Source organism: Mirounga angustirostris, unplaced genomic scaffold (genome assembly GCF_029215605.1).
Source record: "Mirounga angustirostris isolate CCGP_5_RB_7025 unplaced genomic scaffold, mMirAng1.0.hap1 SCAF_17, whole genome shotgun sequence".
NCBI classification, from domain to species: domain Eukaryota; kingdom Metazoa; phylum Chordata; class Mammalia; order Carnivora; family Phocidae; genus Mirounga; species Mirounga angustirostris.
Genome location: NW_026991725.1, coordinates 33,997,366 through 34,014,547, shown reverse-complemented (window position 1 = coordinate 34,014,547; position 17,182 = coordinate 33,997,366). Strand labels below are relative to the sequence as shown.

General features: G+C 36.7%; 1 protein-coding gene across 1 annotated transcript in view; it reads left to right on the top strand.

Annotated features, from left to right (window-relative positions):
• The first annotated feature begins 4,203 nt into the window (after positions 1-4,203).
• The window catches only part of LOC123854694 (ATP-binding cassette sub-family A member 10), a 60,152-nt gene continuing 47,173 nt past the window's right edge, over positions 4,204-17,182 (top strand). Inside the window, 6 exon segments of the mRNA XM_064583320.1 lie at positions 4,204-4,417; positions 5,912-6,045; positions 9,029-9,193; positions 9,522-9,625; positions 12,168-12,377; positions 12,379-12,395. Coding sequence (XP_064439390.1) covers positions 5,952-6,045; positions 9,029-9,193; positions 9,522-9,625; positions 12,168-12,377; positions 12,379-12,395 — 590 coding nt within the window. The 5' untranslated portion in view covers positions 4,204-4,417; positions 5,912-5,951.

Sequence of the window (17,182 nt, the reverse complement as noted above, 5' to 3'; positions counted from 1 at the left end):
AAGTGGGTTTTATGCCAGGAATTCAACTTCAGAGAATTGTTAGAATTGTTAGAAAACATACTGCAAACTCATTTTTTGCAGATGAATTTATTGTTTAGAAAATTTTATAAGTTTCCTCTTAGAATAAATAAGGGTTCAGCAAAGTTCAAATTAATATACAAAGTTAATAATGCTTCTGTATACAAACAAAAATTAAGTAGAAAATATATTTAAAAATAGATCCTATTAAGTTAGTAATGGAAATTCTTTGCTATGGCAAAAGACATGGAAGACTATTAAAGTAAAACATACATAGTTTATTGAAGGATGTAGAAGTGACCCAAATAAGCAGAGTTTCATCATGTTGTGGGGGAGGGGATATTCAACATTATGAAGAAATGAATTCTCTTAAAACTAAACTATAAATGCAAAAATATTTTGAGAGAGAGATGACAATGAATGTTAAAATTCTTTTATTTTTAAATTTTTTATTTAAATTCAATATAGTTAACATATAGTGTATTATTAGTTTCAGGGATAGAATTTAGTGACTCATCAGTCGCCTATAACACCCAGTGCTCATTCCATCCTGTGCCCTCTTTAATGCCCTTCATCCAGTGTGACCCCTTCCCCCCACCCCACCCCCTCCAGCAACCCTCAGTTTGTTTCCTAGAGTTAAGAGTCTCTTATGGTTTACCTCCATCTCTGTTTTCATCTTATTTTATTTTTTGTTCCCTTCCCCGATGTTCATCTGTTTTGTTTCTTAAATTCCACATATGAGTGAAGTCATATGGTATTTGTCTTTCTCTGACTGACTTATATTGCTCAGCATAAATTAACCCTCTAGTTCCATCCATGTCCTTGTAGATGGCAAGATTCCATTCTTTCTGATGGCTGAGTAATATTCCGTTGTGTATATGTACCACCTCTTCTTTATCCATTCAACAAGTGTTGAAATTCTGAACCGGCTATATAGTAGGAGAAAAGAAAAGACAGAGTGAGCCAAGTGTATTAGGAAGATAAATTATCAACAAGTTTTGACATGTTGAAATGGAATAGATAGATCCAGTATAGGGAGGTCATGGCTAGAAACCTAGATCTAGGATAAAGCTGAAAGGGTGGATCTCTTTATTAAAGGAAAGGTCAAAACTTGAAGTAAAAAGTGCCAAGGGACATAAATAAACAGGATTTTAGAAAAAGAGAAGTCAGGGAAGAAAAGAGTGAATTGTAATACAGAATTCCTAGCAGTGGGTCTCAACACTGTCAAATGCTGCAGAAAGGTTAAAAAAAGTGAGAGAATGCTACTGAAGATGTTGATGTCAAGATGTCGGAAGCCATTGGCAAGCTTTGAGAGCTTAGTTTCATTGACATGGGTACAAGGGTAAGGAAAACTGTTGGATGGCCATCAGATGTAAAAATTGAGGTGTTGACTACGTACGGCCTATGTGTTTGTTATGGGTTAAATTGTATGCCTCAGAAAGATACATTGAAGTCCCAACCCCTGGTACCTGTGAATATGATTTTATTTGGGAAATAGGGTCTTTAATAGATATAATCTCATACTGGAGTACAGTGGGCCCTTAATCCAATATGACTGGTCTCCTTGTATAAGAAGAGGAGACAAAACAGACCCAGAGGGCACCACCACGTGATGATGGAGGCAGAGCAAAGACAAGGCATGCCAAGGATGATTGGCAAGCATCGGGAGCAGGAGAGAGCATGGCCCTGAGGATGACACCTTGATTTCAGACTTCCAGCCTGTGAGAGAATAAATTTCTGTGGTTTTAACGCACCCAATTTGTGGTACCTTGTTACAGCGCCCCCGAGAAACTAATACTGTGGGGATTTGTGCGGTGAATGTGAGATGAGCTAGTAGATGAAGTTTATATGATTGAGTAGCTTAAGAAAGGTGACAGCAGCCAGTGGAAAATATTTCCCCATATTTAATTATTAGGCATGTCTCAAAAAAGGAGGGAGGAGAGAAGATATATCAGAAGTCATAAAACAAAGAGGGAGCCAGATTTTAGAGTAGGTGATAAGACTGGGTTGAGAGATGGGGCAGTGGGATTGAGCTTAGCAAAGACTTTCCTCTGGGAAGTTCACACGAAGTAGAGAGAGGGGAGGGAAGCCTCCACCCCATGGTCTCTGCGATTTCAGTAAAATGGTAAGTTTATGCATGGAAACAGAAGTGCAGAAAGGAGGGCTGAGGACCCAGGGAGAGTAGGAGGACAAAGGAGTAGATTAAAAGATCTGTAAAGTGTGCTGAGGAGGGCTGGCTCGATGTGACATGGGCCCCAAGAAATCCAGGTCTGGTGGAGTTCAGCATTGGGACCCAGAAGCAGTAAACCCAGGTATCAATGTGCGGAGGCTTGGAACAGAAAAAGTGCAGCCCCCATAATGCATCTGCAACAGAGGATTCTGTGTCACCTGTCCAAGCCGATGAGTGACAGCACTTCCTGCACCCTATTGGAGATTAAAACCCCTAAAATGACAGAAATAAATTAGTTTTTAAATTTAGTTGCTAAGAAAGTGTGTGTGTGTATCATAATATGATTTTTGTTGTTTCTTCCCACCCATATAAGTCTCATCATTAATGCCTGGGATTGGAACCAGGTTAAATATTTGGTGTTGTTTGGTTTGTGGACTTTTACTTCTAGTAGTGACTGGCAAAACGAGGAGAAATGTGACCAACAACAAAGGAGGGATACAATTAGAGTCAAAGACTATATTCATATCCATTTTCTTTTTTTTTTTTTTTAAGGTTTTATTTATTTATTTGCGAAAGAGAGAATGAGAGACAGAGAGCACGAGAGGGAGGAGGGTCAGAGGGAGAAGCAGACTCCCTGCTGAGCAGGGAGCCCGATGCGGGACTCGATCCCGGGACTCCAGGATCATGACCTGAGCCGAAGGCAGTCGCTTAACCGACTGAGCCACCCAGGCGCCCTCATATCCATTTTCTTAATGAAAATGGTAATCATTGAAATCATCTCAGGTGCTTACTTCACTGGTTTGTCTGTTCTCTTTCGTGAATGGTTATTAGCTCATGTATACATCTAGGAAGTGTATTGATGACAGTAAAAAATCATGGACTGAGATTTTCAGGATTGATAAGCAGGGATTATTTACAGTTCTGAGAATGTCCCATTTATTCGCAGCTGAAGAAAAGAAGTAACACAATCATTAAAGTTCCACCATCTTGTCTAAACTATTAAACTATGAAAATGGGAATTAGATACTGTTTTGATTAGCATAATTTTCATAGCGGTCGTTGAGAGCGAGGGGCTTGGGGTCCAAACACTGTTCTGGACTCACATGTGGGTCCTTTATTGAACATCTGCAGATAACTTGCGCCTGTAAGCCTCACTTTTCGAATCTGTAACACGGTTGTGACTGTGGTACTGACCTCATAGGTTTGCTTTCAGGAGTAAATGAGGAAATTCATACTTTGTACACACAGGATTCCATCAGCACAGGAGCCACCTAATGGAAGTGCAGTTAAGTTTTAGGTAAAGGCTTCTCATGTGAATTACTGTGATTTCTGAGATGATTGAGCCTCATTTTCCCTCTCTGCTCAACTCCCTTTATCTTTAATCTGTCCTTTTTTTTACTTGGCTGTCTAATTTTTTTTATTATGTTATGTTAATCACCATACATTACATCATTATTTTTTTTTTATTCTTATGTTAATCCCCATACATTACATCATTAGTTTTTGATGTAGTGTTCCATGATTCATTGTTTGCGTATAACACCCAGTGCTCCATGCAGAACGTGCCCTCCTCAATACCCATCACCAGGCTAACCCATCCTCCCACCCCTCTCCCCTCTAGAACCCTCATTTGTTTCTCAGAGTCCATCGTCTCTCATGATTCGTCTCCCCCTCCGATTTCCCCCCCTTCATTTTTCCCTTCCTACTATCTTCTTTTTTTTTTTAACATATAATGTATTATTTGTTTCAGAGGTACAGGTCTGTTATTCAACAGTCTTACACAATTCACAGCTGTCTAATTTTTAATCATTAAAAGCTAATAAAGACTTACCCAACACCATGGGGTTTTTTCATCCTTTTAGAATCTGATCACTTTTTATGAATGCCAGAAAGACAGAACAATAAATACCACGTGCCATGCTTAGCCAACCGTCCACAACTACACGGTCCCTGCAGAGTAATTGGACAAGAAAGACATGGGGGAAAAAAAACCAAACACCAACTTAACAAAGAACATTTGGCAGGCTTTTTACACACAGACCATGTCCTGTTTTCATATGCCAAACTGAATAAAAACAGTTTTAAGAGAGACAGGCATTTGCAGAAGAGCCCTTGAAAGAATCTTAGCTGTTCTAGAAAAAAAAGAGAACAGTGAATCAGAGGTGCTTCTAAGTTCCTCACTCATTTTCCTGAGAGTCAAATTTGTGTTTACCTTCCACTTTGCGTAAGGTGAGTAAGGCATAAAGTATGCATATAGCCAATGCCAACCACATTGATTGATATTGTTAAAATTATTATATTGATCTGATATTTCTAAATTATTGTATGTTTTATATTGTAGACCTAATGAGTGATTTAATCTTTTAAACTCAGTTATATAGTATTTTAGTGTGGTAGTAAAATGTAAGAGAGACTCAGAAGTGTGTACAAATATAATTAGTTTCTTTTGGTCAGCTTTATACATCTCTGGGTAGCCTTTTGAGAATTTGCAAGGTTTTAGTTCTTGGGAATGTGTAGGCACTAGGACAAGTTACTTTTTCCTGTGGCTTCTTTTTTCTTTTAAAATGTCTTTGTGGGTAGCTTACTGAGCTATTCAAACATACCTGTATAGCCATAAGGTGAAGATGAATGTTATGACTTAGAAACTTTCTCAAGTTAGAGTTTAGAGATTATTTTGATATTTGGTCACTTTACCTTTTCTTTTGTCAAAAAAAGAAAGTAGAGCAAGTTCTCTGAACATTGTAATTTTTATATGACATCAACATTTATTCAAATGAATTTGAGTAACCAGAGTTGTGATACCAAATCATCTCTGGAATTTCAAACTGAAAACAGAAGGATCCTTGTTACACATCATGGCGATCTGCAAATCAATTACCTCAGTGATATCCACTAACATGTTTGGTTTTCATCTACATCTGTCTTACATTCTTGGTTCAAAAAAGGGGAACCCATGGATTTAAGAGAAGAAATTAGCTCTTTGGGATTCTAAGAATGACTATGATGTTATTCAACTTTGCTTTACTCAAGTGGTTACCTACATATTAAATAAGCATGCAAAAATGTGCCATTCAAAGTATAGACTGCTCATGGGCAATTCTCTGACAAAAAAAACTGGATATGGTTTTATTCCTGTTATACTTTCTTTTTTTTTTTTAAGGACTTTATTTATTTGAGGGAGAAAGAAGCCGGGAAGGGGGGGGCAGGCATGGGTGGGCAGAGGGAGAGGGACAAGCAGACCCCCTCTGAGCAAGAAGCCCGATGTTGTACTCGATTCCAGGACCCCAAGATAATGACCTGAGCCAAAGGCAGATGCTTACCTGACTGAGCTACCCAGGTGCCCCTGTTATACTTCTTTACTTAAAATACGTAAAGGGCAAAGTGTTTTTTGAATTTCAAACATTGCGAACATCTTATTCCCTGATTTATTTTAGATTGTTGTAATGTCAAGATTTGGCAGAAAAAAGTTACTTTTGAGACAAGAGAGGAAAGACCTCCTTACACTACCACCCTCATCATCCATAGCCGTGAGGGCCTGGAGAGAAATACTCGCAGACAGGATAGTTTACATTCATTAATACTTTATACTCTCACAAAAACCCCTACTGAATGTGTTTCTGCAATGTCAAATAAGGCATCATGTTAGTGCATCTGAAGCTATGTTTTCAAAGAGTTCAGAAGCTTTTTTGTAACTGGACTTTTTTGGTCTTTTTTTTCTTCTAGCTGTACAATATTTACCCTCTCTCTCCACGAACAGGAGAAAATGATTAAAAAAGAGATAAGCGTGTATCAACAAACTCAGGCCATTTTATACAAGAATTTTCTTAAACAATGGAGAATGAAAAAAGAGCTTATTGGTATGGTTCACAATATCTATTTTTCCATATTTAGTAAATGAAAATCCATCATTTAGTATTATGCTATTTTTATTGCTTTTTTATATTCACAAATTCCATAGGTTAGTTGATTTGGAGTTCTAAATACAATATTTTACAAATATTGCAGAATATGACATATTACAGAAAAGGATAATATTTCTGGCAAATTGATGAAATTAACTAAAGAACTCATATGGCAGCTCCTGAAAAACAAAGTAATATTTTATTAAATAGAACTAGCCATTCTCCAAATAATTACTCCATTTGGATCTTGTGGAGTCATTCTGATTTACTTTAAGCCAACTTCAGTGTTAGGAATAAAAATAGATTTTAAATGAGTAAATGATTGCACTCTACTGGGGACATTTTGATTAAGATTCTATTAATTGGGAGGGCTGAGGAATAAAATTCTATGACGAAAAATTAGGGAAATTTTTTGAGGATCTCTTTTCAAGACTATGCTTTTTTGTAAACATAGAGTGGCTTTAGGGAGCTAGACTTCTGATTGTCAGTATCTTTGCATTCTGTTGAGTTCCTAGCATAAGGACATGGACATTAGGTCCAAGAGATTTGCTATATTTCCTTGAAATATGTCTGGGGCTGTCTTGGCCACATCGAGGCTGTATTCTGTTTAAAAATAGCGAATAACATTTCCATGGGAGCTAGCAGAGTTCACATACTCTTTTCATTCTCTGCAATAGCTCTTGAAGCAATTCAGTTTGAATATTTTAGCTGTTATGTTGATGGAGGGTACATTTATAATCATCACCCACTAGAATTTTAAAAGAACTTATCAAAAATGTTTTAAATCTCAAAATGTAGAAATACTGGTCCAATAAAGCCACATCCTATCCTATTCACCCACAACCCAAATTTGACAAGTGTTAACTTCTTGCCATCTTTGCTTCATCTCTCTGTCTCTCCTCTTTCAAGATATATGACACTTGACTGTCATACTTGAGCTAGAATCTACAAAAATTAAACACTATATAACCACTAATATACTTCACAAAATTAGAAAAATGCATATAATCATCTCATTTCAAGTTCAATTTCCTAAACTTCCTGAAAATTTCTTTTTAAAAAAAGATTATTTATTTGAGAGAGAGAAAGAATGAGAGTGAGCACAAGTGGGAGGGACAAAGGGAGAGGGAGAGGGAATCTCCAGCAGACTGTCCGGAGCGCAGAGCCCACACAGGGCTTGATCTCACAACCCTGAGATCACAATCTGAGCCAAAACCAAGAGTCGGGACGCTTTACAAGCTGCACCACCCAGGTGCCCTGAAAAATACTTTCAAAGTTGGTTTTGATAAGCCTGGAAACAATGAGACCTCATATCTTGTTGAATATTCTTTTTTTTTTTAAAGATTTTATTTATTTGACAGAGAGAAAGCCAGAGAGGAAACACAAGCAGGGGGAGTGGGAGAGGGAGAAGCAGGCTTCCCGCGGAGCAGGGAGCCCGATGCGGGGCTTGATGCCAGGACCCCAGGATCATGACCCAAGCTGAAGGCAGACCCCTAACGACTGAGCCACCCAGGTGCCCCAATATTCATGTTTTGTATTTATCTCATTCCTTCTTCATGCTGTCATTTAACTCATTCCTTTGCCTTCTTACATTTCTTTAAACAGAAAATTAGATTGAAAGACAGGATTAACTTCAGGTTGAACATTTTTGGCAGGAATATCTCATATGTGATGCTAGTTCAGCCCAAATATTCATGTTTTGCCCTTGACAGTCTTTGTATACTGCTAGAGAAAAATCAGTGAAGTTAGCATTGTCCTCATAAAAATGTCACAGACTTATTCCATGTTTGGAAGGATGAATATTTTTGAAAGATATGGCTACACTATGAAAATAAATACCTTTTCCTTCTCCATGTAGACATTGTCCTGAGTAAGATTTAAATACTGTGTTAAAATTAATAAAAATCTTAGAACGTAATACATGAAATTATTAAAAAGTCTTTAAAAAGGAGGTCATATACTGGACTTCAGAGGTTTCCGAAATTTCCATTAGTAATGGATCAATTAACCATTTATTGGGTGGATTACTTCTGCAGATTTTGAACTCATCCATTATGAATTTTTTGAGCTCAATTCTAAGGAGTGTTCTTGACTCCAAAGAACCTGTAGGTGGACTGTAACTTCACTTGTGATTTTTGTACTCTAATTATTTGCATGCAATTTATTTCTACTGGCATAGTATTTCCATGTGATAGAAATTAGTACTCTTGGCAGGAAAAAAAACCCCACCAAATTCTTAAGTATTTCCATTGATTATTTTAAATATTTTTTCTTTTTAATTTTTTAATTACTTTAATCACCAAGGTAATAGCCACCCTAAAAAAAGCTAAGCAATAAAAACTGAAGAAAAAAGAAAAGAGAGAGCTTTTGCTTTCATCCTAGCCACACCTTCCTCCCTACCATACCTCCCATTTAAATTTGTATCTTTTTAGGATAATATGTACACCTGGTCACATATATAGACATATATTTTCATATATGTATATAGGCACACAGATTCAGTTTCTTTACTAAAATGCGATCACACTAAAAAAATGCTGCAAATGGGTTTTTTTTAAAGATTGATTTTAGAGTGGGGGAGGGGCAGAGGGAGAGGGAGAGACAGAATCTCAAGCAGTCTTCCCACGGAGCACAGGGCCCGATGTGGGGCTCGATCTCACGACCCTGAGATCATGACTTGAGCTGAAACCAAGAGTCGTACGCTCAACTGACTGAGCCACCCAGGCGCCCCTGCAAATGGTTTTTAAAAGACATGTCATTTATATCTTTTCACATATTTACATTGAGCCTAAGACAATAGAATAGACTTTCAGTACCTAATTTAGAGACACCTACTTAGGGATAGTGTGTGACCCAATAAACCTAAATAATTGCAACTTGATTTTATGTTCTCTAGTGATGAGTTGATATGATTATTGATTTTTTTCATAAATGACAGGAAGAACAATCATGAGGATTGCTGATAAAGAAATGATGGATATGGTACTTTCAGAAAACCATCATGAAATGGTGGGAATTGTGTTTAATGATACTTTTTCATATCAGCTGAAGTTTATTTGGGGATATGAAATCCCAAATATGGAAGAAAACTCTGAACACGCAGGTAACTATATAAGAATTGATTCAATCTTTTTTGCTACTTTATCAAATCCACAGTTGGGAATGACTGATAGAAACATTAATAAAGTCAAGAAACAAAGTAATATACTTTTTATTCCTCAACTTAGTGATCAGTCTTTTGGCCAACATTCAATAATAGGCTTCTTTCTTCCAGTTTTGCAGAATGCTTTAAAAATGCTCTAGATTGTATAATCCTGGGCTCTGAACAGGCATGTAGATATTTCCACTTTAGAGTCAAAGTTAAGGTTTTAATTCCATTGATTGATTCCATTGTATAATAATGACGGACACGTTTTTCTCCTTCCTTAAAGAACACTGTTGGGATTCTGATGATAAAATTTTTTGTTACATGACAAGATACTGGCAAAATGGGTTTGTGGCATTTCAAACTGCAATTAATGCTGCAATTATAGAAGTAAGTGCCTTACTTAAGTAATCTATTTTATACTTTCTGTATTTTCTCTGTATCTTCAGTCTCTACCTCTTCCTCCTCTTTGCCCCTACACTCTTAGGAGATTATGCTCTGCCTCTTATTCTCAGAGAAAGAAGAAACTGATGGGAATATCCCCACTTCCCAACACAAACCCTGCTAAACTACAGACCTACTACTTACTACACCCATCCTTTTCTTTCTGCCTCATCTCATGTCCTTCATCAATTCACAGGCTGGATCCTGTTCCTTCCAACATTATTAGTAAGGTTGCACAATGGATCTTCCCTTCTGTCTCCTCCTTTTTCAATTTCTCCTTTCAACTAGATTCTTCTCTTTGGGATTGAAAAGTATTGATTTCCTCACATATTATCAGGACCTTTCCTTCTTTCCTTCTCAGGCAAGTACTTTAGCTCCCTCCACAGCTAAGTTTCTTGAAAGGGTTGCCTTCACTTAGGCTCCATTCAACTCAACTATTTCTGTCCCCATCCACACCACCCAAATGGCTTTTTCTGAGGTTGGTAACCACTCCCATGTCAATTAACAACTGACATTTTTCATTCCTTATTTTACTTGACCTTTTAACTAAGTAATGTAGCCTTCACCTGATTTTCATGCACTTTTCTAGCCTTTCCTTCTCAGTCTTCTTGCCACCTTATCCAGCTTCACACTCATGCTTCTTTAAATCTGTAGTTCCACAAGTTTCTAACCTAGGCATCTTTCCCCATCCTATATACTTTCTCTAAACAATGTTATTTATTTCCATAACTTTAATTACGATTTACATGCTGATAACTCTAAGAACCCCACTTCAACTTGTAGACCAGCAAACTTGTTCTGTAAGGGGCCAGGTAATAAATATTGTAGGCTCTGGGGGCCAAACTTTTTTATGGTCCTATTCAACTCAGCTGTTGTAACATGAAAGAAACCATAGACAGTACATAAAGAAATGAGTATGGCTTTATTCCAATAAAAACTTTATTTACAAAGGCAGGTGGTGGACTAGATTTTGTCCATGGACTGTAGTTTGCTAACCTCTGCCGTAGTTCCATGTATCTGACTATTTGCTGAATGTCTCTACTTTGATGCTTCCTAAACGATTTAAACTAGTATGTTCAAAACTGACTGTGGGTGGGGGGCGCCTGGGTGGCTCAGTCGTTAAGCATCTGCCTTCAGCTCAGGTCATGATCCCAGAGTCCTGGGATCGAGCCCTGCATCGGGCTCCCTGCTCGGCGGGAAGCCTGCTTCTCCCTCTCCCACTCCCCCTGCTTGTGTTCCCTCTCTCGCTGTGTCTCTCTCTGTCAAATAAATAAAAATCTTAAAAAAAAAAAAATTAAGAAAAAACTGAATGTGGGTGTTTTTATCTTCATGTGGCTTTTGCATCTTCATGTGGCTGAGTCTTTTAAAAATGTTCCTATCTTAGTGAATGCTAAGGCTACCCACCTAGGTGATCAGTTAATTAAAAACTAAGGAATTATCAGAGAAAATTTCCTCTGCCTTTCCCATTACCTCCAATCTCTCATCCAGCCTTGTTAATCCTAAACTGAAATCCACGTGCTTCTCAACTCTGCCACCAGCACTAGTCCAGGCCATTACCATCTTTTGCCTGAACTGTGGGAGTAGTTTACTTCTCTAGCCTACTCTCTCTCCCTCCTTTCCTCCCTCCCTCTCCCCCTGTCAGTTTTGCTTCAAGGACCTCCTTCCTGTGCCTCCAATGCACTGTACCCCTTCCTTCCTTTGCAAATGCTGTTTCCTCTGCTCAGATTTTTCTTCTCCATCCTCAACTTCCCTCCCTGCCCAAGCTTTGTTTAGGTAAGATCACTGTATAAATAAATGTCATTTCTTTAGGGAAGCCTTCCCTACTTTTGTTCTCAGAACACCCTCTACTTCTCCTTTAATGCAGTTCATCAATGATAATCAAACTATTGATTGTGCAATGGGTTGTTTGATGTCTCACCTTCCTTCTCTGCTCCACCATGAGATGTAAAGCTCCATGAGAGTGAGGAGTGTTCCTGTGGATCACTGCTATCTTTCCACCACCCATCACAGTATATTGGGCATGACAGACATCTAGTAATTTTTTAAATGACTCTTATAAGTAATGTCAACATTACTAATACCAGAAGTCATCAAGAATGTTCTAATGGGGGAGATGAACCATGAGAGACAATGGACTCTGAGAAACAAACAGGGTTTTAGAGGGGAGGGGGGTGGGAGGATGGGTTAGCCTGGTGATGGGTATCAAAGAGGGCACGTTCTGCATGGAGCACTGGGTATTATACGCAAACAATGAATCATGGATCACCACATCAAAAACTAATGATGCAATGTATGGCGATTAACATAACATAAAAAAAAAGAGGTAGAATTAACACCCCCAAAAAAGAATGTTCTAATGATGTTAATAGTTCACCATATTTTTAAATGATGAAATATATAAGTACTGAAAATGAAACAAAATGTGTATGGTTTTCTAATATATTTTTCTATAGTTAATATAATGAATTTGTTTAACATCCCAATTTAGGTCACAATAAATCATTCTGTGATAGAACAGCTGACTTCAGTTATTGGAATCAATATGAGGATGCTGCCTTTCATTTCTAACGGAGAAATCATAAATACATGGTTTACTTTTATTTGTATGGTTTATTTCTCCCATGTTGTGTATCTCCCTTCATTAAATGTTACACGGGAAAGAAAAAAGTTTAAGAAACTGATGACAGTGTTGGGTCTCCCGAGAGTCAGCATTCTGGTGAGTTAAGTTGCTTTCTTGCCTGTGTATCACACATTAATAAACAAAGAAACCCATTAGATTATAAAAGAAATTCGATGCTTTCAGGGGTTTGTTTTTTGCATGCATTCAATATAATTAGCTTACCCGTATTACATTTTAAGATGCTGGCGGTAGAAATGAAGTAAGCATTGTGCTTACGTTTCCTTGAATTGAAGAATAGAAATATGGTGCTTGTATCTGTTAGCTGTTGCCAGAAAGATGCTGCATAAAACACCACCCCAAACCCAGTAACTTCAAACAACACTCATTTATTCCTTCTCATTTGTCTGTGGCATGACTGGAGTCTGGCGGATCTAGTCTGGGCTTGGTTGGGCTTGGATCCAAGTTATAGGTTGCATTAAGCCTGCCCCGTGTGGTTTAATCCCCCGTCGGTCAGCAGCAGACCTGGACACATTCTTCTCCTTCAGTCACAGAAGTGCATGAGGGCAAGTCCCGCTGCACCACACATTTCAAGCTCCTTCTCAAGCCACATTTGATAAAATCCCATCGGTTAAAGCAAGTCATGTGGACAAATCCAAAGTCAAGGGGCAAAAAAGTATATTCTGCCCACCATAAAGCCAAAGCAAGTCAAAGAGCCAAGCCCAGGATCAGTGATATGGATAATTCTATCCCTTCATGGAAGGGAAGCAGGGAAGAAGGGATTGAAAAATTTGAACATTAAACTAATTTGCCATAATGTTATTAAAGCCAATTCATGCAGTTAGTCAATAAAGATGTTCTTTGGGTAAGACTAAGGATTGGATGAGACAGTATCTTTAATCTGCTTAGCACAGATGGTGTTGCTGCTTGTAAGGCACAAGACACAGAGTAAAATGAATCTGTCTCTCCATTTATCTATTGTCCCTTTCCCCATAGACTTTGAGAGAGTATACAATAATAACAGTAATAGTAGCAAACACTGAACTTACTGTATTCCAGGGACCGCTCACAGTTTATAGTGCTATTATTTCACAAGAAAACCAAGGCACAGAAAAGTTAAGATTTTTGTCTAAGAAATCCCTTTCTTTCAGACACTGTGCTACATAACTCAAAAAGATGAATAAAATGAAATTAGTGACAAGGTGATATTTTTCCCTTGGTAGAAAAAGCTGTTTGTGAAATGTGCCAACAGAAATGCATACCATATTGTCTTCAGTGTTTTTGAGATAAACATTCCATTTGGATCCAATTTGCTAAGTACCTCAAATTGAGAAAAAACACAGCTCGAAAGTTTTCCTGATAGAGAACTGTCCAAGTTAGCAGGGTTTACATTGGCTGGAGATTTTTAAAAAATAGTTAATCTTGCATGCTGTTGGGGAGAGTGTCTTCAAATACAAGGAAAAGAGATTTTTAAAATGAAATAATACGCATAAAAAAGTATGGCTTTGACAATTTAACTTTGAGGAAAATACCCCAATAACTGGGGTAAAACTGATATATTTCTTATAAAGTCCCCACAGTTCTTGTATATTTTATCCTCTTCCACTTTCTTCCTGATTGCACACAAATTTTGCTATAATCTACTTAACCCAAATAAGGCTCAAGAATGCAGAATTTTCAGTTTTCAACAACAACAACAACAAAAGAATGCAGAATTTTCAAAGGATCTCAAGAGTGATTTCTTATATAAAACATTGTGAATAGATCATGGGAATTATTTATAATAATCACTTTCCAACTATACATTTCTGTTATATGAAATTCTAGCAATTTCAGTTCAGAACAGAAACAGTTCTGTTTCATAGAACTGAAACAGTTAAGAGAATTTGGTTTAAATATACATGAATTATGATTAGCTCCTATTGGGGCAAACTATTTTTTTAAGAGGGTGGAACAGGAAAACAAAGAGATAAAACAAATGATTGAAAACAGAATTTTTTGCTTAACTTTTTCCTTTATTAGGTAATTAAGTGTTTGCCTAACGTTCTTCAAAGATGACTGATTTTTTAAAATACCATTATAAACTCATGGATCTAAACATGTCTAATATGTTTCAAGCCATTGTAATTATTATTCTTACTGAAGCTCAGATTGTCCCATCTTTGGTCAAAGGGAGCTGAAGGTTGGTTTGTGATTCTTTTTGACAAGATTCTAAGTGGGTTTTGAAAAAAATAGATTCCTTGCTATTTTGTGTGGCAAGATTTCTTTTAGTTAGAAAAAGTATTTCAAGAGCATTGTATACTAGAAATATTTTTTGATATTGGATTGGTCATTGTTTCTAGCCTTTTTCAATAGCAGAGATAGAATCATGATATATTTTCTACATTTTGTATACAGAATAACATACACATACTAAAGATAAATGCCTTATGAACTCACACTGATATTTATAATTTATAATTCAAATATAGAACTATAGAGTTTTACATAGCCTCCCCCATATTACAACTATATTTCCTTTCCTATGTACTGAGAATTCTGGTTCTCCAGGAGAGATACAGAGAATCTGAGAATTAGAACATCCCTGTTACTCACTTGTTTTATCCAGAAATAATACATATGTCTAACAATACTAATAATATTATTTCAATATAACTGAAAGCATTTAAAGTACTTTTTTTCCCACGTGCTCTCCCAATCCTCCCAGTTGTTTATAGTTCACTGAATGTTACTGACATGGTACAGACCACTCTTTCTCCTTTTAAAACATCATTTAGTCTTAGCTTTTCAGGTAACTACAATTTTTTTTAATAAAACATTTTTTATTTTGGGTAGATACATACTCCGTTTTAAGAACTAGATTGCGTGTACACTTTACCCAGTTTCCCCCAATGATAACATCTGCAGAACTGTCATACGGTATCACAATCTCACTGTGGACGTTGATACAATTAAGATACAGGACAGTTCCATTGTTCCATCATTATAGATTCCATCAACTCTCTTCCTTATCCCCCATTTCTAACCCCTGCTAACCACCAATCTCTTCACCATTTCTATAATTTTGACATTTCAAGAATGCTGTATAAATGGAATCACATAACCTTTGGGGCTTCCCACACACACACACTAAGTACAATTTCCTGGCACTTCATCCAAGTTTGTATTTATTAGTAGTTTGCTGCTTTTTATTGCTAAGAACTGTTCCATGGTAGCAATATCTCTGTTTGATTAGTTGTTCAACCTTTGAAAGAGGTTGGAGTTGTTTCCAGTTTGGGATATTACAAATAAAGCTACTGTGAACATTGATGTCCAGGTATTCTTATTAACATAAGTTTTCATTTCTCTGAGGTAAATGCCCAATGGTATAATTTCTGGGTTGTATGGTGATTTAGTTTTATAAGAAACTGTTGAACTGGTTTCCAGAGTGGATACACCATTTTATATTCCAACCAGCAGTGTATAAATGACAAAAGCATAGAAAATAATTGTATTTGACTTGGTTTATGTTTTCATACATATATTGGAATTTACATATGTCTAATATTTTTATTAATTCATTGAATATAATAGTCCATTTTTCTTACTCCTTTTCTTCTCCTTAACTAATCTTCATACTTCATGCTCTCTTTACTTCAATCTATGACCAGCTCTTTTGAAAAATTATTATTAATTATTAGAAGTAGATGTTTTAATATATGAAAGATTTACCCTAGCTTCAAAAAATTAATTGAATAAGATTGTTAGGTGTTTAGTTTTGTAAAAGATTTTTAAAATTTCAAATTGAATGAGAGCATGAGAGAGGAAAACCATGATCTTTTTTTATTGAGATATAATTGATATATAATATATTAGTTTCAGGTGAAAAACATAAAGATTCAATATTTGTATATATTGTGAAATGATCACAATAATCTAGCTAACATCTATCATCCAGACAGATTTTTAATTCTTTTCTTGTGATGAGAACTTTTAAGATCCACTCTCAACAACTTTCAAAAAGATAATACAATATTATTAACTACAGTCACTGTGCTGCACATTACATTCCCATGTTTTATTTTTGTAACTTGTTTGTGCTTTTTAATCACCTTCACCCATTTCGCCTTCTCCCCACCCCCGCCTCTGGCAACCACCAAACTGTTCTCTGTATCTATGAGTTTGTTTATTTCAGATTCTGTGTATAAGTGAGATTATATGATATTAATCTTTGTCTATTTTAACTTAGCAAATGCCCTCAAGTTCCATCCTTGTTATTGCAAATACCAAGATTTCCTTCTTTTTTGTGGCTGAATTAATATTCCATTGTGTGTGTATCAGTATCTATCACTTTTTTTTTTATCGTTTCATCCATTGATGGACGCTTAAGTTGCTTCCATGTCTTGGCTATTGTAAATAATGCTGCAATAAACATAGGGGGGCATTTATCTTTTTGAATTAGGGTTTTAATTTCTTTCAGATAAATACCCAGAAGTAGAGGGGTGCCTGGTTGGCATGGTCGGTTAAGCATCCATCTCTTGTTTCAGCTCAGGTCATGATCTCACGGTGGTGGTGGGATCAAGCCCTGCGTTGGGCTTCCCGCTCAGTGTGGAGTCCACCTCAGATCCTTTCTCCCTCCCCCTCTGCACCTCCCCACTTGCGCTCCCTCTGTCTCAAAGAAATAAATACAATCTTTAAAAAAAAGAAAATACCCAGAAGTAGAATTGCTAGATCATTTAGTAGTTCTATTTGTAATTTTTTGAGGAATCTCCTTACTAGGAAAATTATCATTTAAGCTTACTGTTTGTATACATGAAAATGCTATTTACATGTGATAGTAAAACAATTTATGTACTGCACAAAATGATATAAAAGGATTCCAAATGCATCATCTGTACAAAGTTCCA